Source organism: Nelusetta ayraudi, unplaced genomic scaffold (genome assembly GCF_046127955.1).
Source record: "Nelusetta ayraudi isolate G7.1 ecotype Tasmania unplaced genomic scaffold, CSIRO-AGI_Nayr_v1 ptg000135l, whole genome shotgun sequence".
NCBI lineage: Eukaryota > Metazoa > Chordata > Actinopteri > Tetraodontiformes > Monacanthidae > Nelusetta > Nelusetta ayraudi.
The window spans coordinates 6,826,046-6,845,437 of record NW_027466185.1 but is presented as its reverse complement, the minus strand read 5'-3'; the positions used below and the strand labels follow the sequence as shown (position 1 = coordinate 6,845,437).

The 19,392-nt window shown below is 44.3% G+C and overlaps 2 protein-coding genes across 2 annotated transcripts; both read right to left on the bottom strand.

Moving 5' to 3' along the window:
• Window positions 1–1,100: 1,100 nt before the first annotated feature.
• LOC142876976 (serine/threonine-protein kinase 38-like) lies at window positions 1,101–14,476 on the bottom strand. Its single transcript, XM_076011270.1, has 15 exons — window positions 14,366–14,476; window positions 14,053–14,215; window positions 9,532–9,671; window positions 9,156–9,207; window positions 8,941–9,063; window positions 8,774–8,857; window positions 8,560–8,683; window positions 8,182–8,336; window positions 8,000–8,102; window positions 7,830–7,891; window positions 7,499–7,616; window positions 7,284–7,407; window positions 7,113–7,208; window positions 5,713–5,804; window positions 1,101–4,571 (listed from the first exon to the last, which is right to left on the bottom strand). Exons 3-15 carry the CDS (start codon window positions 9,657–9,659, stop codon window positions 4,447–4,449), a joined length of 1,386 nt encoding a protein of 461 aa, XP_075867385.1. The 5' UTR covers window positions 9,660–9,671; window positions 14,053–14,215; window positions 14,366–14,476; the 3' UTR covers window positions 1,101–4,446.
• Window positions 14,477–16,884: 2,408 nt separating this feature from the next.
• Window positions 16,885–19,305, bottom strand: med21 (mediator complex subunit 21). The gene is made up of 4 exons (XM_076011265.1): window positions 19,174–19,305; window positions 18,732–18,846; window positions 18,362–18,462; window positions 16,885–17,606 (listed from the first exon to the last, which is right to left on the bottom strand). The coding sequence occupies exons 1-4, from the start codon at window positions 19,213–19,215 to the stop codon at window positions 17,427–17,429; spliced, it is 438 nt and encodes a 145-aa protein (XP_075867380.1). The 5' UTR covers window positions 19,216–19,305; the 3' UTR covers window positions 16,885–17,426.
• Between the last annotated feature and the right edge of the window lie 87 nt (window positions 19,306–19,392).

Genomic DNA, 19,392 nt, shown 5'->3' with positions numbered 1-19,392 from the left:
TTGCCTCCAGTGATTAAAAAAAGCAAAGTCAAACTGTACAGGGGTAAAAAAAAAAAAAAAAAAAAAAAAACCGCTCAATAACGCTAACATCTGTTTACCGACTGCAGCTCAGGTTATTGCATATTGTAAACCTAAAGTTGTATTGTAAAAGTTTAGAGATGACATTTAACTGTCTGTGGCTACTATATTGACTATTTAAATCTCTGAGCCAAGGATAAAATGACACGGTGCATTTATGAAGGAGGTTGGTTGTTAGCTGTCAACTGCCCTTGTCCTCAGACTTACACTAAAACGTCATAATAATTCATAGTTTCCCAAAAGAACAACAACGGTAGAAGGGAACTATTCAGAAGAAACGTCAGCTGTAAATGCATTAATGTGCATCGAGCGCTCCCTCTAGCGGTCCCTATGAGTCCTCGCCGAAGAATTGTGCTGCTGCGAGAGATGCGCGGGGCGATTTTCATTACAACCTGTTTTTTTTCTCCACTTATTTCCGTTTGTTACTGCAAATTTCAGCATTTATTCAAACGATTCAACATTTGCTCATTATAGTTTAATATAGATTGCATGTACTTTTGAAATCCACGTTGAATTAAACAAATACAAATAAACTGCAGTAATTGTTTCCTGGTCGTAAATGGGCAATGAGAGAAAAGGTGCGAGTTTGTTTTTTGTTTTTTTCAGCATTTGCACTGACTACTTAACATTTTGTTTGCAAGAGGCAGCGGCCATTATCACAGATTATCTGGTTCCTTGTATATTCAAGTACTCAAGTGAGATACCCAAAACCCCTCAAATGCCACACAATATAGATCACTTTCAATACAACCATAAGAAAACACAGCAAGATCCTTCGTGGCTGGAAAACATCTTGCGCAGTAGCTTTTAAATACATAACAGGACACTAATGGCGCTAAATAAGGAATGTTTGTCCAAAAAATATAGACGACTCTCACAATTTCTTTTACAGTGGAATTACAATGTACTATTACCATCCAATTATAGTAATATACTGCAGAAGATTATGACATTCCTTTGGAGGCTTCAACAATGTGAGTTTGTGGGAGTTCCCGCTGCTTTGAACTGAAAAAAAAGACAATTTGAGACATTGAGTGTTTAATTTTTATTATTTAATTAACATAAAAACTCATCGACTTGAGTGAATATATTACTGAGCATTTCCTCCTTCGCTCGACAGACACTTTCCTTTGAGCTTCTACAACAATATGTACACAGCGATATCTAACAGTGTAGCCCTGCTCAGTAGGGGGTGGGGGGGATGAGATGTGTGTATGTGTGTGTGTGTGTGTGTGTGTGTGTGTTGCGGGAAGGGGGATGCGGTTTAAACCTTTTACAAGCAAATACCAACTTTCACAAGTGGGCGTACAAATGAGATATAGTGAGCCGAGCGGCAGAGCGGCGAGGCTCGGGGGGCCTGGACAGAGACGGTTTGAACCGGATTCTGCACGTTGTTCGCAGACCTTTGATCCACTCCTAAATCTTTTTACGATTTACCGGATGGCAGTCACTCTCCCAGAAGAATAAATACACCCTGTCACATAGGGAAGTGACCCGTCGTTCAAATGCAAGTTATGAAATGCAATGACAATGACCTGACACACGAGGACTCGTCCACGGTGGACGTCAGGCTCACACAGTGCACAAACATGGTGAAACGTTTCAAAAAGCCCAACTTCAGATAAACCTGAAAATCTTCCAGCGCTATCAGACCTGCGCAGAGTGTTTATCCAGTGTTTACAGTCTACTCGAAGAGTCCGACTAGTGCGATGACTCCTCCGTAGCGACGCCTTACCCAAAGGAAAAGAAAATGCACCCACTCGCCCTCTGAGGCTCCTGGCAGATTATCTCAAATCGGTTTGGCTGTGAGAACGGCAGACTGGGCCGTTTCATGCGGTGCCAGCGTGTTCCCAGCGATTAGTCTCAGCCGGGACCTGGCAACGGTAGCCACAAACCCAACTTCCCATTGTGAATTCCTTTTTTCTCTCCAACTTTGACAAGTATTTGGTTGAGAGGAGAGGGAGCTGGGTTTTCATTTGAGCAGAAACGCACGCAGTCTCTCTGACATGACGCAGCCCACTTCTATTATTTGAGTGAAGGTCACATATTCTACTCACGTTCGAATCTTTGTTCCAAATTCCAGACTTTAACTTCCTATTCATTTCTATGGCATATTTCGCCCTCTGCTCATGGCCCCTTTCAGAGCCACTTGTTTTTTTCAAATCTTCCTGCTACAGTTGATGCTTTTTCGGACCTTCCATATGTTTGGGAGGACACATAAATAAACCAGGGTGGCTGACACCAAGTCAGAATAGGTAGCAGCATCCTTTGTGACATCACAGAGGGCTGATTGCCAGGTCATTGTGCATTATTTTGTTGAGTGGGGTGAGCCAGACTAGTCAAGGACGGGTGTTTCTCATCTCTGAGGAAGAGGCTACAGACACACGAAGCAAGACAACATGAGCTTTGTGTCACACGGGTCCGACAAATGAAAGGGCAACAGTACATTTTGACATTAGGGTCTCACTGAGGGCGACTCAGTCTTTCTTCAAACTAGGGCTCTAAACTGTAGAGAAAACATGGCCTTACTCATTAGGGTGACATATATAATAGAATATTCAAAACAGAAACGTTGCTTTACACACAGATGGCAAGTCAGAAGGCTGTTTGAAAGACAATTGCATTTATATACTATTAAACTATTACTATTAAATCTGTCTTTCTGGGAAAACTCTTGGCCAATTGCAGCTGAACGTGACGCAGCTGCACGTGAGACAGAAGAGCAGAGCCTGGCACAGGCACAGCGTCAGAACTGACCAAAGTGCAACAGCCTAATTTTTTAAAAGTAGCACCGCGACAGGTGAAGGATGACGCGCCTCTGATTGCCTCCGGCTGACGTCAGCGCCGCAAGATTATTTTATGACCTGCAGGGCGGCGATCTGACCTGGGAACAAACGTGCGGTGCCACGGGGCAGCCTGGCACAACCGTTTTAGTTCCGTCTTTGCAGGACAAACAACAGACACCTTACGCTTCGCTCGACGTTTGCTTTACGAGGGGAACTTTTATTGCCCCGACTAATTCTCCTCTGCTTTGTTTCATCGCCAGGGTTTTATCGTGTCGCTTCTCGCAATATATTTTATAACTCCGGGGACACAAAAGTGACGCCTTCACCTGACTGGCTCACTGGCCTGTGTCGCTTCCTCACTCGCTATTTTCTGACCTAGCTCTAACAACAATGCCAAATGGACCTTATTCATCAGAGACTAAAAGGCACTTTGCATGTTTTGCTCGTTTGTGTTCAAGGTGATGCTGACAGTAGTTGCACCGTGTGTTCCTACCATAGGGGTTCAAAGGTTGCAGTGTGTTTCTCCATCCTGTGTCCCATTTCACGCTATGGTTTTCTTCGTCGTGAGCAGCAGAAATAAATAATGAGACTCGTGCTGGACCAAGTGTATGAGTCGGCGTGCTAGCAGGCTACTGCCAGGCTTTACTGAGCTTAACTTCCAGCGGTGCTCCCGCGCTTAAACCTAACTTTAATCATGCCGACTTGTCGATCCGAAACAGCAAATCAAAGATTTATTTCAGCCGGCTAGCTCAGGCCTGCGAGAATGTTGAACGCTTTACTAATTGAAACAGATGTAACGTGAAAAACTGTTCAAAATGACCACAAGCTTTTCCTCGGGTCCAAAGTGAGTGGACTTTGGATCCCTCATGAACCCTTTTTTGACAAGTAGACGAGCCTCGTTGATGATCCTTAAGGAGGCTCCATGAAACCCTGCTCTCCCGCCCGCAGCGTTCTCAACCACTATCACAGGTAAATATCAACGGGACGCTTTCTGACTTTTTTTTGCAAGTTAAAAATCGCCACGAATGGACTTAACGATTAAATGTAAAGCAGGAAGTGAGGCGGAACTCTGGCAGCTTCCTTAGTTACTCAGTTTTACTGCAGTAAGTGGGGTGTTAGCTAATATGGCGTAATATTGTGTTGAAACTATCGCTGAGAAGTTTATGATTTGCGCCGCATCCCTGCTCCTTCATTTCGCCTCGAGGCAGGAATTTAAAAAAAACAAAAAAAACAAAAAAAGGAAGAAATCCCCCACAGAGGCGATCTGCTGCTGAGCATGCACGAGTGACATTTAGTGTCCTAGTAAGTGAGTGACCTGGCCTGAGAGCTATGGCTAAAGACAGCACGTGGATACGATATAAACGACTCGAGGTAATGCGGCAACGCTCCTGCGTTTCTTCCGAGCTTGTGGCGGTTCTCGCGGCGGCTGAGCGGACCTAAATAACTTGTGATGAGGGTTAAATTTATACTGAGAAGCTGGCGGCGTCTCCTTCAGCACCAGCGGGCCCCGCAAGCGGGCCCGAACCCTGTGTCCGTAAATGTCTGTGTTTGGTTCCCCACTGCAACACGGGCGGGTCCCCCGTCAGGCCTTCCCTGCCTTCATGTACGTGGGGATGGTGCCTCGCTGAGTCAGACCCTCAAAGCGCTTGTACGTGTAGTTGAGGAACACCCAGTCCTTGGATTTAAAGTCCGGCTCCGTTGCACTGGCTGGTGATGGAACAGGGGGAGGAGAAAAAAAACAAAAACAGGGAGTTATTTCAATCGCCACTTGCGGGGGGGGAGGCTGCACAGCATGTAAACAAGTGTCACTTTCAAAGAGTGGCGGGCCGTGCATTTCACGCTTTGGCCATCAGTGTCGTCCTTTTTAGTCCAGCCTAAATTAAAAAGTCTTATAATGTCCTCCATATGGCACTCCTGTTCAAGAATCCATACAGAATCACACTGATACCTTCACACAGGTGACCTAGTCGAGCAAAACCTAGTTTCCAGAGCGTTTAAATCATAATTAAGACAAATCACTAAGGCCACTGATACTGTCAAAACATTAGATTGCTCAAAAAGTTTTACTAAGTTCACCAAAACTGCACTCTCAGAGCTTAAACACAAACTGGTCCAATAAACTGCACATTGTCGACGATTCGTATGAGACCAATGAAACGATAAAGAAACAAAACTCATGAACTTTAAAGTTATTAAATAATTTAACATGTTAGCGCAGCTGCTGCTCCAATGCGCCACCTTATTTGCTTTTCAAATTACAGATGATTCGGCAATTAAATATTTATATTCTCTTTCAACGTCGAGGGTTCGCCGTGGTGGCAACCGGATCTCCAAGCTGAGTTCAGTCTGTAAGGTTCTCAGGGCTTCTTATCCAATCACAGGACGCAAGCTAGCTGGCCTCAGCATCGCAGACTCGAGATCTGATTGACCATTAACTGAATGACTTAATTGTGTTTAAAGAGCGTAATACTGTGTTTAGCACGTTTAGCACCTATCAGCCTGTTTTTGCTGGTGCTGTTTTAGAGGAAGAAAAGTGCTTGACACAGAGTGGCTGTGAACCTTGACAAGCAAACAGTGTTGAGATGAAGGCCATTGGCTGATTGGCTGATCTCAACTGACTGAGGTCCATTCACTCACAGCCTGCTATGTTCATGTACTTCATGGTACCTGGAAACACAAGCTAGCGGAAATATGATTGGATAAAAACTCTGACGGCCTGCCTCTGCTTTCAAATTTCAAATTCAATCTCAATCATACTGCGTTAACAGCTCATGTTTCATCTCCAATTTCCCCCCGCGTTGTGATTCAAGGCTAACTTGAGCAGAAAGTTCAGAGAAAAAAAGCCAACCTGGCTGCAGGATGTCTGACTCTGGGAAGTCATCGAAGTTGGAGGTGTCGTCGATGCTCTTGATCTCGATGGAGATGGCCGCAGGTCGCTCTCTGTGAGGGAAGGGGGAGGGAGAGATGAGGATGGCCGGCGGGTTAGCTGACAGCAAAGGAAACTTTAAACCCTCCCTCCATCTCCTGACATGCAGCTTTCTAAACGCATTCTAAATTTTGCATCCGTCTGTAAAGGCCCCGTCTGAATTGGATGTCGGACATTTTAAATTTAACCATTCCCCTCGGCCATGTTGACAACATCCAACAGGCGGCGTTCTTTAAACGGACTGACTTTTCTTTTTAAGGGATACAATAAGCAGGAAGTACGAGAATTTGTTGCGAGAGAGAAGAGCGAGAAGCAGCCGCTAACGTCACTGACACCGTTGCGTTTACTCGATTCGAAAGCAAGTGAAAGACATTACAAACGTCGCACATCGAAAAGGCGCAAGTGTCTAATGAAAAGAAAACTAGTAGCAACACGGAGGTGGTAAAGACTGTCGCTGCTGATGCAGCTCAGGTAACATTAAATGCACATTGACAACCTTTACAAGCACGTCGACATCTCGCACAAAGCGGGAAAACGGTGTTCTGCCTGCTTTGGGTTTTCAGGGATCCCAGGCAAATTACGCACAGGCAGCTAATTGCATACATGCAGCGGTTCCAGGCAGCATTAATAGCAACAGTGTGAAATGTTGCTTTTAAATCATGACGCTGTTTCCTACACTGTTTAAAAGTTCTACTAAGGAGGTCCAGTGTGTGATTTTTATATTGGTAAAAGCTTAACATACTGTCCATAAATACATTAATAGAAGCCTATAGAAGAGTTAGGATAGTTCTTATCTATATACACTACCTATACACTACTATAAACTACGTATGAACAAACATGGAATTATGCTGGACACAATAAAAGTGTAAAATAACTCGAAATCTTTTTATACTTGAATTCTTCAAAAGAGCCACCTTTCAAAAAGACCATATTTAGAGTTATCTAACATGTTTTTCTTTGCGGCATAATTACATCCATCTTGCTCATATATTTGATGTCTTCCGTATCTATCTGCTGTGTAGAAAGTTATAAAGATGAAAAGAAAATTGCATGAGAAGATGTGTCCAAGCTTTTGACCGGTAGTGTGTAGATATATCGATATATGAATATCCATACATCAAAGCTCTTGCTGCCAGTTAGCTGCCATCTTTCACTGCCATATACCACTCGATGTTGCCGTTTCTTCTCAAAATCTCACACTACTACACACTTTACCTTGAAGGCTGCTTTATGTTCAGCACCAGGTAGCTGCTGCTAACGCAGTGAGAAGGACAGAAACATTTTTCTTTTTTGTCGCGTGCGAGAGGGGATTTCCGTACCTGATGTGCTCCCAGTCCACCGACTCGAAGAACTGATGACTCTTGATCTCCTCCACACTCGCGGCTCCGACCCTGTTCTCGGCATCGGTGCAGTACCTGCAGGACAGCAGCAGTAGACCTTAGAACTCCGGATCGTGCCTTTCAAATGGCTGCTCTGCCTTTTTCATGTACCTCTGTATCAAATCTTTGGCCCTCTCCGAAATGGGGACTTCAGGCGGGAAGACGAGGGTCTCCTTCCAGTTCATCACCTTCCTGTAGGTCTCCTGCGGCGTCTCGGAGCAGAAGGGGGGGTAACCTGAACAGAGTTGGACAAGTGAAGTGGTTTTTGCTTTGTTTGAACACAGAGTGCACACCCAGATGATCTCTTTCCCTGTTGTGCGTCTTACCGATGAGCATTTCATACATGATGACACCCAGGGACCACCAGTCGCACAGCTTGTTGTATCCGGTCTGCATGAAGACCTCGGGGGCGATGTAGTCGGGGGTCCCCACGGTGGAATAAGCCTGGGGGTCACAGACAGACAGACAGTCAGAGGGAAAGATGCTTCCTCGAAACCAGCCAGGTTTAATTGAAATGGTTTTAGAATCCATTCAAGTAGTCGTTTGTTTTCTTAGTGGGATTTTATCCTTGTTTTACTGAGCGCTCTTGCTTTTCACACTCTATCAACACATTTATTAAGGCAAGCTTTCTGATGTAATAAAATGCCGAAGACCAACCAGCTGCCTCCGGTTCTTCTTCCAGGTCTCCGCTTTCCTCTTGGAGTTCATGTTCTGAAAGGCTGCCAAAAAACAAAACAAAAAACAAACCAGGAAGTTGAGGAGAAGAGAACGCGTGCAAGACTTTCATAGCTGCAGCCTGTAGCAATGTTTCCCCGCTTCCAACTCACAGAAGTCACTGGGCGGGTTGTGCGTCAGGTTCCTGTAGAACTCGGTGCGGTGAGCCTTCTTCAGGCCGGTGCACAGGCCGAAATCCGACAGCTTCACGTGGCCCTGCGAGCGGGAGACAAAGCCTTTTAGCGGAATCGAGGAGGCAGATGAACCTGCAGCCTGCAGGTTGCCTCTCGCTCACCCTGGAGTCCAGCAGCAGGTTGTCTGGCTTGATGTCTCTGTGGATGAAGCCCAGCTGGTGGATGGAGTCGATGGCCAGGACCGTCTCGGCGATGTAGAACTGCGTGGCCTCCTCGGACAGCGTGTCCTTCTTCATCAGCAGGGTCATCATGTCGCCTGGCAGCGAAACATGGACAGTCAGGGAAGGTTGCAGACGCCGACTCATTGCTCATTCTTCTGGGGTTTGATCATTCTGTGTAAAAGCCGTGCGCAGGAGCAATTTTCGCTTCTCTCGTGTTTAAAAAAAATTTTTTTTTACTTTCCCATCGGACTGTGAAAACATATTTGGTGCTCAAAACATTCAATTTGATTCCATCAAAAGCTTTTTCCGATTGCAAACCTCCGGGCAGGAACTCCATGATGAGGTAGAGGTTCCTCTTGTCCTGGAAGCTGTAGAACATCTTGACCACCCAGGCGCCGTCGGCCTCCACCAGGATGTCCCGCTCAGCCCGGATGTGGGCAACCTGCGGGGAGACGGAGAGCGATATGACGTTAAGCGCCAGCGCACTGCTTTCGAAAGCATCTGTAATTAACTTGGGGGTAAATCATATGACCTGCTCCTTCTCCAGCATGTCGGCTTTTCGCAGAATCTTCATGGCGTAAATGTGGCCCGTGTCCTTCTTCTGCACCAAGCGGACCTGGAAGAGGCGAGAATGTGTCGACGGGGGCTCATCGGATTGGCTCATCCAAGCGGAAAAGCTCCTCTGGAGCGTCACCCTACCTCGCCGAAAGCCCCCCGCCCGATGACCTTGAGGGACTCAAAGTCGTCCAGGCCGAGCCGCGTCCGCTTCAGGCGCAGGAACTCGGTCTCCTTGCGGGCGTGCTGCGAGCGGCGCATGACTTTCTGCAAGGCGCAGGAGCGCAGAAACTTTTAATTTTTTTCCCAGAGTGACACTCTGAGGTGCACAAGAGGCGGGAAGACAAATCACGCCGTACCTCCTCGTCGGGCAGACCCTCCTCGTCCATGGCCTTCTCCAGCTTTTTTTGCCTGTGGACACGCAAAAGTGTTCAAGTTTCCATTTTTTTTTCCAACAAGTGTGAAAACATGACGTGCGAAACAGGAGCTGTTGAGAAGCGTCGGAGCGGAAACGTTCCAGGAAGGGCTCATGTGACCCATCAGAAGCTGGAAACTAATCTCCTGTCAGTTTATGCAGCGACGTGAACAGAGGCAGTGTGAGAGCACAACAGGCGGATTGGGAGACGTTCTTTTGTTCTTTTGTTGGGCTCCCACCTGAGAATAAAGCATTGTTTCCACTCTGGCAGCGCAGAGTGATGCTCGGTGGCTTTTTGGGGTCGGTGGGTATTTATTTACCTCATCTCTCGCTCCTCGTGCTGGGTGAGCAGGGTGCTGTAGAAGTTCTCCAGCGTCAGCTTGGCCACGGTCACCCTCTCGCGGGTGTGGTTGCTCATGGGAAGGGCGGCCGCCGTCCCTCCCGTCATGGCCACGCTATCCTGGGACACGGAGACACGGAGACAGTAGAGTGACTTGTTCTGCCGGATTGGAAAAAGTTCTGTTGCGAAGATTTTTCCACCTATGTCTGTTCTACATTTGAGAGGATGGTGAGACTGAGTAATGCAAGAGACAAGAGGTGAATACATATATATATGTATATATGTATATGCACATACATATACACTACCAGTCCAGAGTTTGGACACACCCTATGACTTTAATGTCTTTTCTTTCATTCTTGTGACTATTGGCATTTCTCACTGAAGGCATCAAAACTACGTATGAACACACATGGAATTATGTAGGAAACAATAAAAGTGTAAACTAACTCAAACACGTTTTATATTAACATTCTCCAAAATAGCCACCTTTGATTAAAAGCATATTTAGAGTTATTTAACATGGTTTTCTTTGCAGCATTATTACATATACCTTGCTAGCTGTAGCTCGGGAGGTTGAGCGGGTTGTCCAAAGAGCGAAAGGTTGGCGGTTCAAATCCCACCCCATCACAGTCTGTTGTTGTGTCCCTGGGCAAGACGCTTAACCCTAAATTGCCCCCAATGGGTCTGCCAGCACTTTGCATGGCAGCAGCCACCCATTGGTGTGTGAGTGAATGGGTGAATGAGAGGCCATTGTAAAGCGCTTTGGGCTACCGTGAAGGTGCAGGAAAGCGCTATATAAGTGCAATCCATTTACCATTTGATGTCTTCAGTATCTGTGTGCAGTATAGAAAGTTGTAATGGTAAAAAACATTGCGTGTCCAAACTTTTGACAGGTAGTGTTTACATAATCTATGATGAGTGCCTATTTATTCTTTAAACCTATTTACCTTTCACAACACGGATTTGGCATTATTTCAAAAATGGTCAAAAACTGTAGATTACATTTGAATATTAAGTACAACCCGCAGGTGCACCTTGTTAGAGGACAGCCTGAACCGGTGAAGACTAACAAAAGCTGATTTTCGCACATTTACTCACGTGAGAAACAAAAAATGTACATTCAAAAATGTTTTCTGTGGCACCACCGCTGAGATGAATGACCCCTATCACAGTGAGCCATTAGGGGGCGAACTACATGTTTTATTTTGACTTTCGGGAGTGGCTGTGTTGACTGTCGGTCAGTTGGAAAGAATTCCTGCGTGAGGTCGATGACATCGTGTCCCTTCCATGCCCAAGCTAAAATGTCTCGACTGTCGAAAACATCGCTGAAATCTACGAACACTCAGGCGTCTAGCGAGCTCGGAGAACTGCTCTCTCCTCACACTTTGTTGAATAAATCGATGCAGAGAGACGAGATCAAGGTGTGTGGGATTAGCTAACATTGAAAAAAAAAATCCCGCTGGCTTCAACTTTAGCCCTCGCAGCAGTTCCCTTAAGAAGTACCTACGAGGCCGAAGCCATCGGCGCTGCCTTGTTTTTCCCCCTTTCCTTTTTCTTTTTTTTTTTTTGAGGACACGTTGATAAGCATCAGTGAGCTACGTTCTAGTCTGACCGGTCTTCTATCCTGGAATCGTCGGACGTGAAAGCAGGGGCTCCGACACTGGTTACACCAGTCAAACTAAATCACTTGGAACGTTTGGAAGGTTTGAACCCTTCTGCCAAATGCCAAACAGTCGAGGAACCGAGCGGCGCTGATACAAGAGACTTGTGGTGAAGGTGAAGGCCAGTGAGTTCACGCTTGAATCACGCACGTCTCAAAGATATCAGCAGAACGTCAATCGGCAGACGAATTTACTGCACGGAGGGCGTAAAAGCACCCTTCCTGCAGGTTGCAGGCCTCTTTGGACCATTTCGTCCCGCAATAAGAGACAGCAAGCCAAAAAAAGGTTTGGCACTCTCTCTTTTTTAGAATAGATATACATAGAAAAAGCGACTTGGCAACACGCCGTGTCACCAGGGGCCAGAGGAAGACGATGGATGTGGACACCGTCACCGCATTTCAGTCATCAAAGGGGTATGAATGGACTTGATTAGCTCACTGATAGATAAAAACCAGGCCTGCAGACCAGAGATAGGGCCATTGTTTCGTCCAGTCACCCAGCCTTTTTCCCGTCTGCGCCCCCCGCCATTCCCCCAACAATGCCAAAACAGAAGAACTGAGTCAGAGGCTAAAATCATCTCAGGCCCTGTTTGCACTTGGTCACTTGTAACTGTTTTGGGGGATCGTATCACAAGTACGCATCTCAGAGTCCGGCCGAATAATCCTCATTAACAAGATACCATCCAAGTGAAAATAAGCCACAAATCAAAACTATTCGGGGGGACATAAAACATCTGTGTCCGTGATTTAGCATGGACGGGAAACGCCACTGATGACCACCAATCAAATGAGAATTTTAAACACAAAGTGTTCTAATTGCAGCGGCAGCGTGGTCACGTAGTCCATGCGGCCCTGGCACGAGGCGCTCAGGAGGCCGGCGACGGTGGAGAAGCGCCATCAATCTATTTCCTGTAGGCACCAAAGCAGCTTGACACAAGCAATATTGAACTATTCAGGGCCTTTACTTGAAAGCACTCAAAAGAAAATGTTAACTTAGTCCCTGTTAAACAAACCAGAACACATATTAGTTGTAAAGAGCTCCATCGACCATTAACTGAATGACTTAATTGTGTTTAAAGAGCGTAATACTGTGTTTAGCACGTTTAGCACCTATCAGCCTGTTTTTGCTGGTGCTGTTTTAGAGGAAGAAAAGTGCTTGACACAGAGTGGCTGTGAACCTTGACAAGCAAACAGTGTGGAGATGAAGGCCATCTTCAGAGTTGAGGGTGATTCCTCACCGTTGTCCAGCGTTTAAAACCTGTTTAACTGGTCCCTTTTTCTTTAATACCCTGCGCAAAGAGCATTTGATACAAGCTTCAACTGCGTCGCAGTCATAATTTCCCTCATCCTTTCCCTTTCTTCCATCCCACACTTCCCAGGCCTAACGGTTTCCTTGAAAGAGGCGAAGCTCAGCAATAAAAGTTAACGAGCAGTGAGAACATTAATGAGTCATAGGCAGGGATGTTGTTTCTTTTTTTTTTCCTTGCCTGTTTCTCCACCAAGGTGGAAAATGAGGCATCAGTGGAACCGTTAACGGTGTTCGCTCACAGCAGAAGCCAGACGGGCCTTTAACTCGGCCGGTCTGGAGGGATTCCGTTTGACTCCAAGTCAAACCATGTCCACCCTGTAGGTTAGCAAACGACCACTGGGGCAAAATGTCAGAAACTCGCTCAATGATTCAGGTGCTTTCTTCATCGTCGGTTTGGAACCTTTCAAAAGGTTCAAAACCTCATGTCGCGCGACTGGCCAAGATATCAAAATCTCCCAGAATTATTCAAAATAGAGGTCATCCTCAGGGTCAACGAACCTGGCTTGTGAGCACATTCGCCATATAACAGAGAAGTGTGAACCCTGTTGCTGCATTTATAATTTGGCCTGGTCGCTGTCTGCTTGACTAAAGATACCGTTTCCTATTTTCCCAGTTTAAAGACACTTGAAAAAACTGAAGTGCAAGGGCGTTACTTTTTGCTTTTCTCAGTTTTGTGTTAAACCTCAATGGCAATCGCACGCACGCACACACTCACACACACGCTCGCTCGCTCACTCACTCCACCCTCCTAAGTACTGTAAGTGAGTGCACAGGAAGCCCCTTCCGTCCTGAATGAAAGGGCTCAGTCATGAGAGTGGAATGGTAGCGTGCACTCACACACATACTCACTAAAATAACAGCTGGTTTGTGCCGAAAGGTCGGTACAAAGTATAATGACAAATATATGGTGCCGCATAGAGGGGGAAACAACAATTAAACATTCTCATTCCCATCTGCAGTGAATGATTTCTGTGCAGAATGCATTTTTCTCTCTGACGTGCATCAAAAATGAGTCACATTTAAATTAAATTTCATTGAAAAAGAATCTTTGTTGGTCGAGCAAATATCAAACTGAACAGTTTGTTATTAAAGTGATGCTATTTTTAAATGTAAAATATACTGTCAAGTCACCTAACGGGCAACTGCCTGCGGCATTTACGTGGTGAGTCAATATGTAAACCAGCCAAACTCATCTTCAGGGAAACTTTTGTGTCACCCAGTCAAACATTCTCCTTTGAAGGAACTCGCTGCTACTGCCGCGGTGCACCTGACGACCAATAACACTGGGCAGTGACGTTTATTCTAGGGGGGGGATAATAGCAATAATAACAATAATGACAACAACGGCGTATTTGAACAATAGCTGGTGAAATTCTATTGTCGCTGTATTGCGTTAGCTAGCTATTTGCCCGCTAGGCAACGTAATTCCGTTTGCTGGCTGACCGTGACAGACAAATGCGATTTCGACAGCGACAACAATATAAATAGAAATAAAGAGAATTCAGTCGGGTAACATTTTTTCCACCTACCTCCGCGTCCTGCTCCAGAGTCGAATGCTGGCTTGCCGCCACAACGCGGCTCAGCTGAAGAGAAATATGGTGTTTTTATTGTATGTTTCCCTGCCTAATATTTAGGCAAGTGGAGGCTAGACGCTCCAGTTGTATTGGCCAGCCTTGGAAGGAACTTGTCAGCCTGCAACAGTAAACATCGCCAAGAATCAAAGCCGCATCACAGCAAAAGAAAAAAGAGGAAAAAGCAGAGAAGCCCCTCCGCCGCTAACTGCAGCAGCTGAGCTGAAATAAGCCGAGACTATATTTCACGTCTCCATCAGCGTAGCCTGACCTTCCGCCGTCTTTATCGCTAATAAAATATGAAATAAGCAGCGGTGCTTCCTGGGACCGTCGGGATCATCGGACGCTTCAGCCACGCAACGACGTACATTTTTGATTGACGTCTGACGCGAACCAATCATCGACGAGGAAGGAGAGCACTGCTTTTCTCTAGCCAATTGCATGAGGGTTTCGCGTTGGAGTAACACGCACAGCAGCCAATGGAAATATCTTTCACCGCCCATCGAGGCTTGCGTTCCAAGAGCAGGTTCATTTGGCTTACAAGCCTTTGAATCAGTGAATAGAGTATGCTGCAGCTTGAGGACTTTGTTATGTAATTGCAATGGTTATACTGGACGTAGACGCCTAGTATAAAGAACAAACGTTGCCATATCAATTATTTGAACTGTATTATCAAATTAAATTGTGAAATAATTGGCTCATTCACAGTTCACAGAAACAGCGCCTGCCAATATATCAGATAAAGGTCAACATAAGGACACGTATCAAAACTTGAAATAATATGTTCTTTAAATGCTTGACTTGCTCTGGGCTGGAAAATAGATCTGTAAATGATTCAAGGTGAAACACAATTACAAAGCAATATTAGCATCAAAATACAGCCCAGTGTAAACATACTTCTTCGAGGGGACTAATGCCGTGTGTAATAATGCAGTGACAGCATGGGACATATGTTGCAAAGAAAAATGAATGAGACATACATACATATTTGTTTGACTGAATGCTTCAGACAGACAAGCCAGAGCTAAGTTATTAAACTATCTATGGGATATGGGCATTTCTACGAGAACCCATTCTAAGCCCATACTCCACCGCAGCAAGGTCATTTAGAAGTTTATGCACTCTTGCATTTTCTCATGTCTTTGTTTCATCAGTTCTACATGAACAGATGTACTTTGCAGTAAGAGAATGTCCTGATTGTTGGACAAAAGATGCTGACACTAACACCACAACCGCACGCTTTTGTTTACCAAAACACAGCAGAGAGGAGCTTGGGGTGCAAGGTGAAGAATCCCTGCCATACATGTCCTTATTTGGACGGGTGGACCATTTCTTCTGTTGGAACTGTGATGTCAACGTACACTTGGGTGGGTGCAAGCCTGCAACACATTTGGGTGTGGTGGCAAACAGACAAGGTTGTTTTTGTGTGTCTCACCTCAGTGGGCCACACTGAGCTGTGACACAAGAACTATATTTAGCTTTTGGTTATCAACCCTCTGGATGGTAGCCTATGATTCACAGAGTTGAAATGGAAACAGAGAGAAACCCTTTTAGAAGAAAACAAAAATGTTGGTATTGTTTTTTTTAAATATATAAACAAGTATGATTTTTAAATTTTTTTAATTTTTAAATTTTTTTTAATGTAAATAATAGATTTAGGGGCTTTTTAGATTGAAAAGAAAGCACTTTAACATAAACTTAAATTACCTTGCCCAGTAAATCACCTTGTGACGCTGTTGTAATTTGAGATTATATTAAATTCAGACAATAAACAAAATTCCCTTAATGTTAAGAAAAACAAAAACAGCTGGCCAAGTCCTTCTCAGCTTTTCAATGCTGCTTTCTTCGACTTTTACATCATTGCTAATTATCTTAGTTTTCCACTTAAAAACATCATTAGGTCATCGGAGGTTCTCCCCTGTTTTACCCTTCTGCAAACCATTGCCATCCAAACACTGCTATTTTTATCTTGCTGACAAAATCCCCCCTCGATGTCACACAACAGCCTCAAACTCCATTCAACTTCCTTTAATTATTTTCAAAATGTCTTGGCAGTTGTAAGCAAGTCAGCCATACCAGCATATCCTATACTTCAGGTTGATAAGGTGATGTCCCAACATCACCTTTTCTCAATAATTATTGATTACCATGTTGACAAACACGGATAACATTTTAGGTCAAAAGCCATGAGTCACTTTTCAACTTAAAAGTTTCTTATCCCCCCCAAAAAACATTGATGCCTTAACAGGCCTGTAAAACTGGCTCATTGGAAAATTAACTCCCCGGAAAAGTATATCCTTTTACTCCTTGACAACTACCTTTTACTGCAAAAATATGCACAGTCTGAGTCACATAACAGCGTTCTGGTCCAGGCATCTCTCCCTGGTTAGTGACAACAGACCCACCGAGATTATTCGGAGACTGCCTTGTTGTTCTTTTGTAGTTTTACCAAAGGACTAGTTTAAGTTTGAAGATAAAAGCAAGTACTTTGCAAGAGGCTGTGGTCACAGGGTTCAATATGTGATGGCAAATTAAAAAAGATAATCTGAAATTAGGTATTAAAAAAAGACTTTAAATGTACTTGCATAAAAGATCCATTAATAATAATATTTTGGAGATACCATTTTGTGCTAAGCCTCTTTTTATTATTGAACCCATAAAAAAAGGAAGACAGATAAATAACATTTTTGGCAATGTTGGTAGAATTTTTATCTTGGGAGGTAGGAGTTTAGGAAAATTACGCATTTGAGTCCGATGTGCAACAACAACACAAGTTTTCTAGATGAAACATTATATTTCCTAAAGTTTTACAGCACTCAATTTATTTGGAACTATTTACAAGAATGCATGAAAACGATTCACCTCACTTAACATCATCCATTAAAAAGAGACAGAGAGAAATTATATCGTATTAAAATAGGCCATGATTCATTAGATATGGAGTCACGGTTCTGCAGAGAGGACTTGTCTGCCGGTCTGAAGAGTGTTGTGCCTTATCTTCAGTTAACATGATACAAAAGTAGAATTGTATTCATAAATACCTTGGGAAATAAAAAAAACAAAACAAAACAAAACAAAACAGTATCACAATATAACATGTATAATAATACACAGCAGAGATTTTTCCATTTCTGGAGCGCAGTTGTTCGAACCATAGGAAACTGGTGTGCCAGGAGAAGATTCCTTGGCCAGCAGAGAATGTCTGTTCTCGGAATCAGCAACAAAATGATGTTTCACCGACTGCATGGCGCGTTTCCTTTAACACGCACGCACACACAGCATCCGAGCTTCTGAAGGTTGGATGAGTGACAGCAAGAGAGTGGAAGTGAACATCAGGATTCTGACGCTGAAGGCTGGCTGGGTGCTCCGTTGCGGGTGCGGAGCTGCGACTGGGCGATGTCGGCCAAGGCGCTCTGGATCTTCTCCAGCAGCATATCTCCGCGGAAAACCACCTCCTCCAGACGGGCCGCGGCCTCGTGGTTCTCCTCCTCCAGCTGCCGCAGGCTGGCCGCCTGACAACAGATTTGTTTATGAGCAAAGATGGCCACAGGTTCGGTTTGTGGAAGAAATGAGGCAGTTCCTATTCTTAAAACGCTTCAGGACACACAGATACAAACCACACGTTATGTGAGCAAATAGTGAAACCTTTGTATTCCCCTTTTTGCTTCATGGAGATAATATTAGTGTTTTTTTCCTGTAATGCTCTTCAGTTGCAGTAATAAATCCACACAGGTTTTTTAGCTGTCTATTTAATAGTGACAGCCGGTTTCTGCTGCGATATCTTAGAATGCACCTTTAAATTAGAAATGCCAAATCAACTGCGTGTTGCAGGTATCCTATATCATCGATGTCATTGTAAAACTTGACACTTTTTGACTCACTGACTGACACAACTGTCACCTCGTTACCAAAAATACAGGCTGTCCCGCAAAATCTGACATCATTTCGCAGGCCAATAATTTGCCACAGGCGGTGCACATATTGAACACTTCTGAAATCGGTCCAATAAGAAACTTATGATGTTCAACACCTAAACTGTTCAATTTCATTTAGTTAGACTTAGTAGTTTTCAAGATAATTGCTTTTAAAATTATGTCATATTTTTTGGGACACCCTGTGTATATGCTTACGATGCCGTCTTTATTAGTAGTCAATTGTTCTTTGGCTCCCCCTTCTGACCACAAGCTAGAACCACTACCCGAGATTTATCGAAAACTTTCTCCGGTGAGCAGCGAAATGTCTGAATTTGGCAGACGGAGGTGCTCACCTGCAGAGCGGCTGTGGACTCCTCACTGGGCAGAGAGTCGATCAGTACGTCCACATCTTTGGCTGTTCTGGCAATTAGAGCTGCAAACAGCTGAGCGTATTCTGGAAGGAGATTATGATAAACAGACATGTTAACCAACCAGTTTTTGATTTAGATGAACAATTGCAAGCAGTGCATTTACTGGACGCATCAATGTGAGTGTCGGTTCTTCAAATTCTTATTTTTTTCTTTTTTTTCATTTGACCTTTGTTTGACATTTAAAGTATAAAAAATGCAACTATTCCTGATGATTCAATGTGTACCTTTTCGACCGCAATTTTATCCTACAAACTATACATGCGTGTTTAGAGCTAATGCAAACCAATATTACCTTCGGTTGGGTTTGCTGGCTGATCTTTGTTGATTGCCGTCTGGATGTTGCTGAAGGAGGCAGGAGGCGCACACTGTTGCAGGACGCCGATTGCATTGCAAAACTGATCCGCAAGCTAGAAACAAAACACATACATGTCACGCTCAACGTTTTTTCTTATAGTTCATAACGACACTGCCTGTTGTTTTAACGCGTTCAATGGTGCTAAATCTAAAATGTGATAGATATCAACGACTAATCACAATGACATCTCTTGCTGCATAATACAGGGCGGTGTATGACGTTGGAGGCCCCGTTTTGATAGCTGTACAATAGGTAATAGAGTTTTAAAGTTCCATAAACCTCGGCAACACAAATGTATAACTTTTTATAAAACCTTACCGCGCAAAAAGTAATTCTATTTTGTAAGTTTTATTTGAAATATTTACGATTTTTTCCTCACCGAATTTACAGCATCTTGGAGTTGCGTTAGCCTGTCCGCCATGTTTTCGCTGTATGCCAAGTTGTCGCGAGATTATCGTGATACCACACAATCTCGCGTGAGTTTGCGGTATCGAGTAGGCTCTGACTGTAGTTGTCATCTCGTTCGTGAGTTGTTTCTGCGGTCTGAATTACTTCAAATTTTACTTAACAGGAAAGCCGCGTTTAGATTACCGCTTGA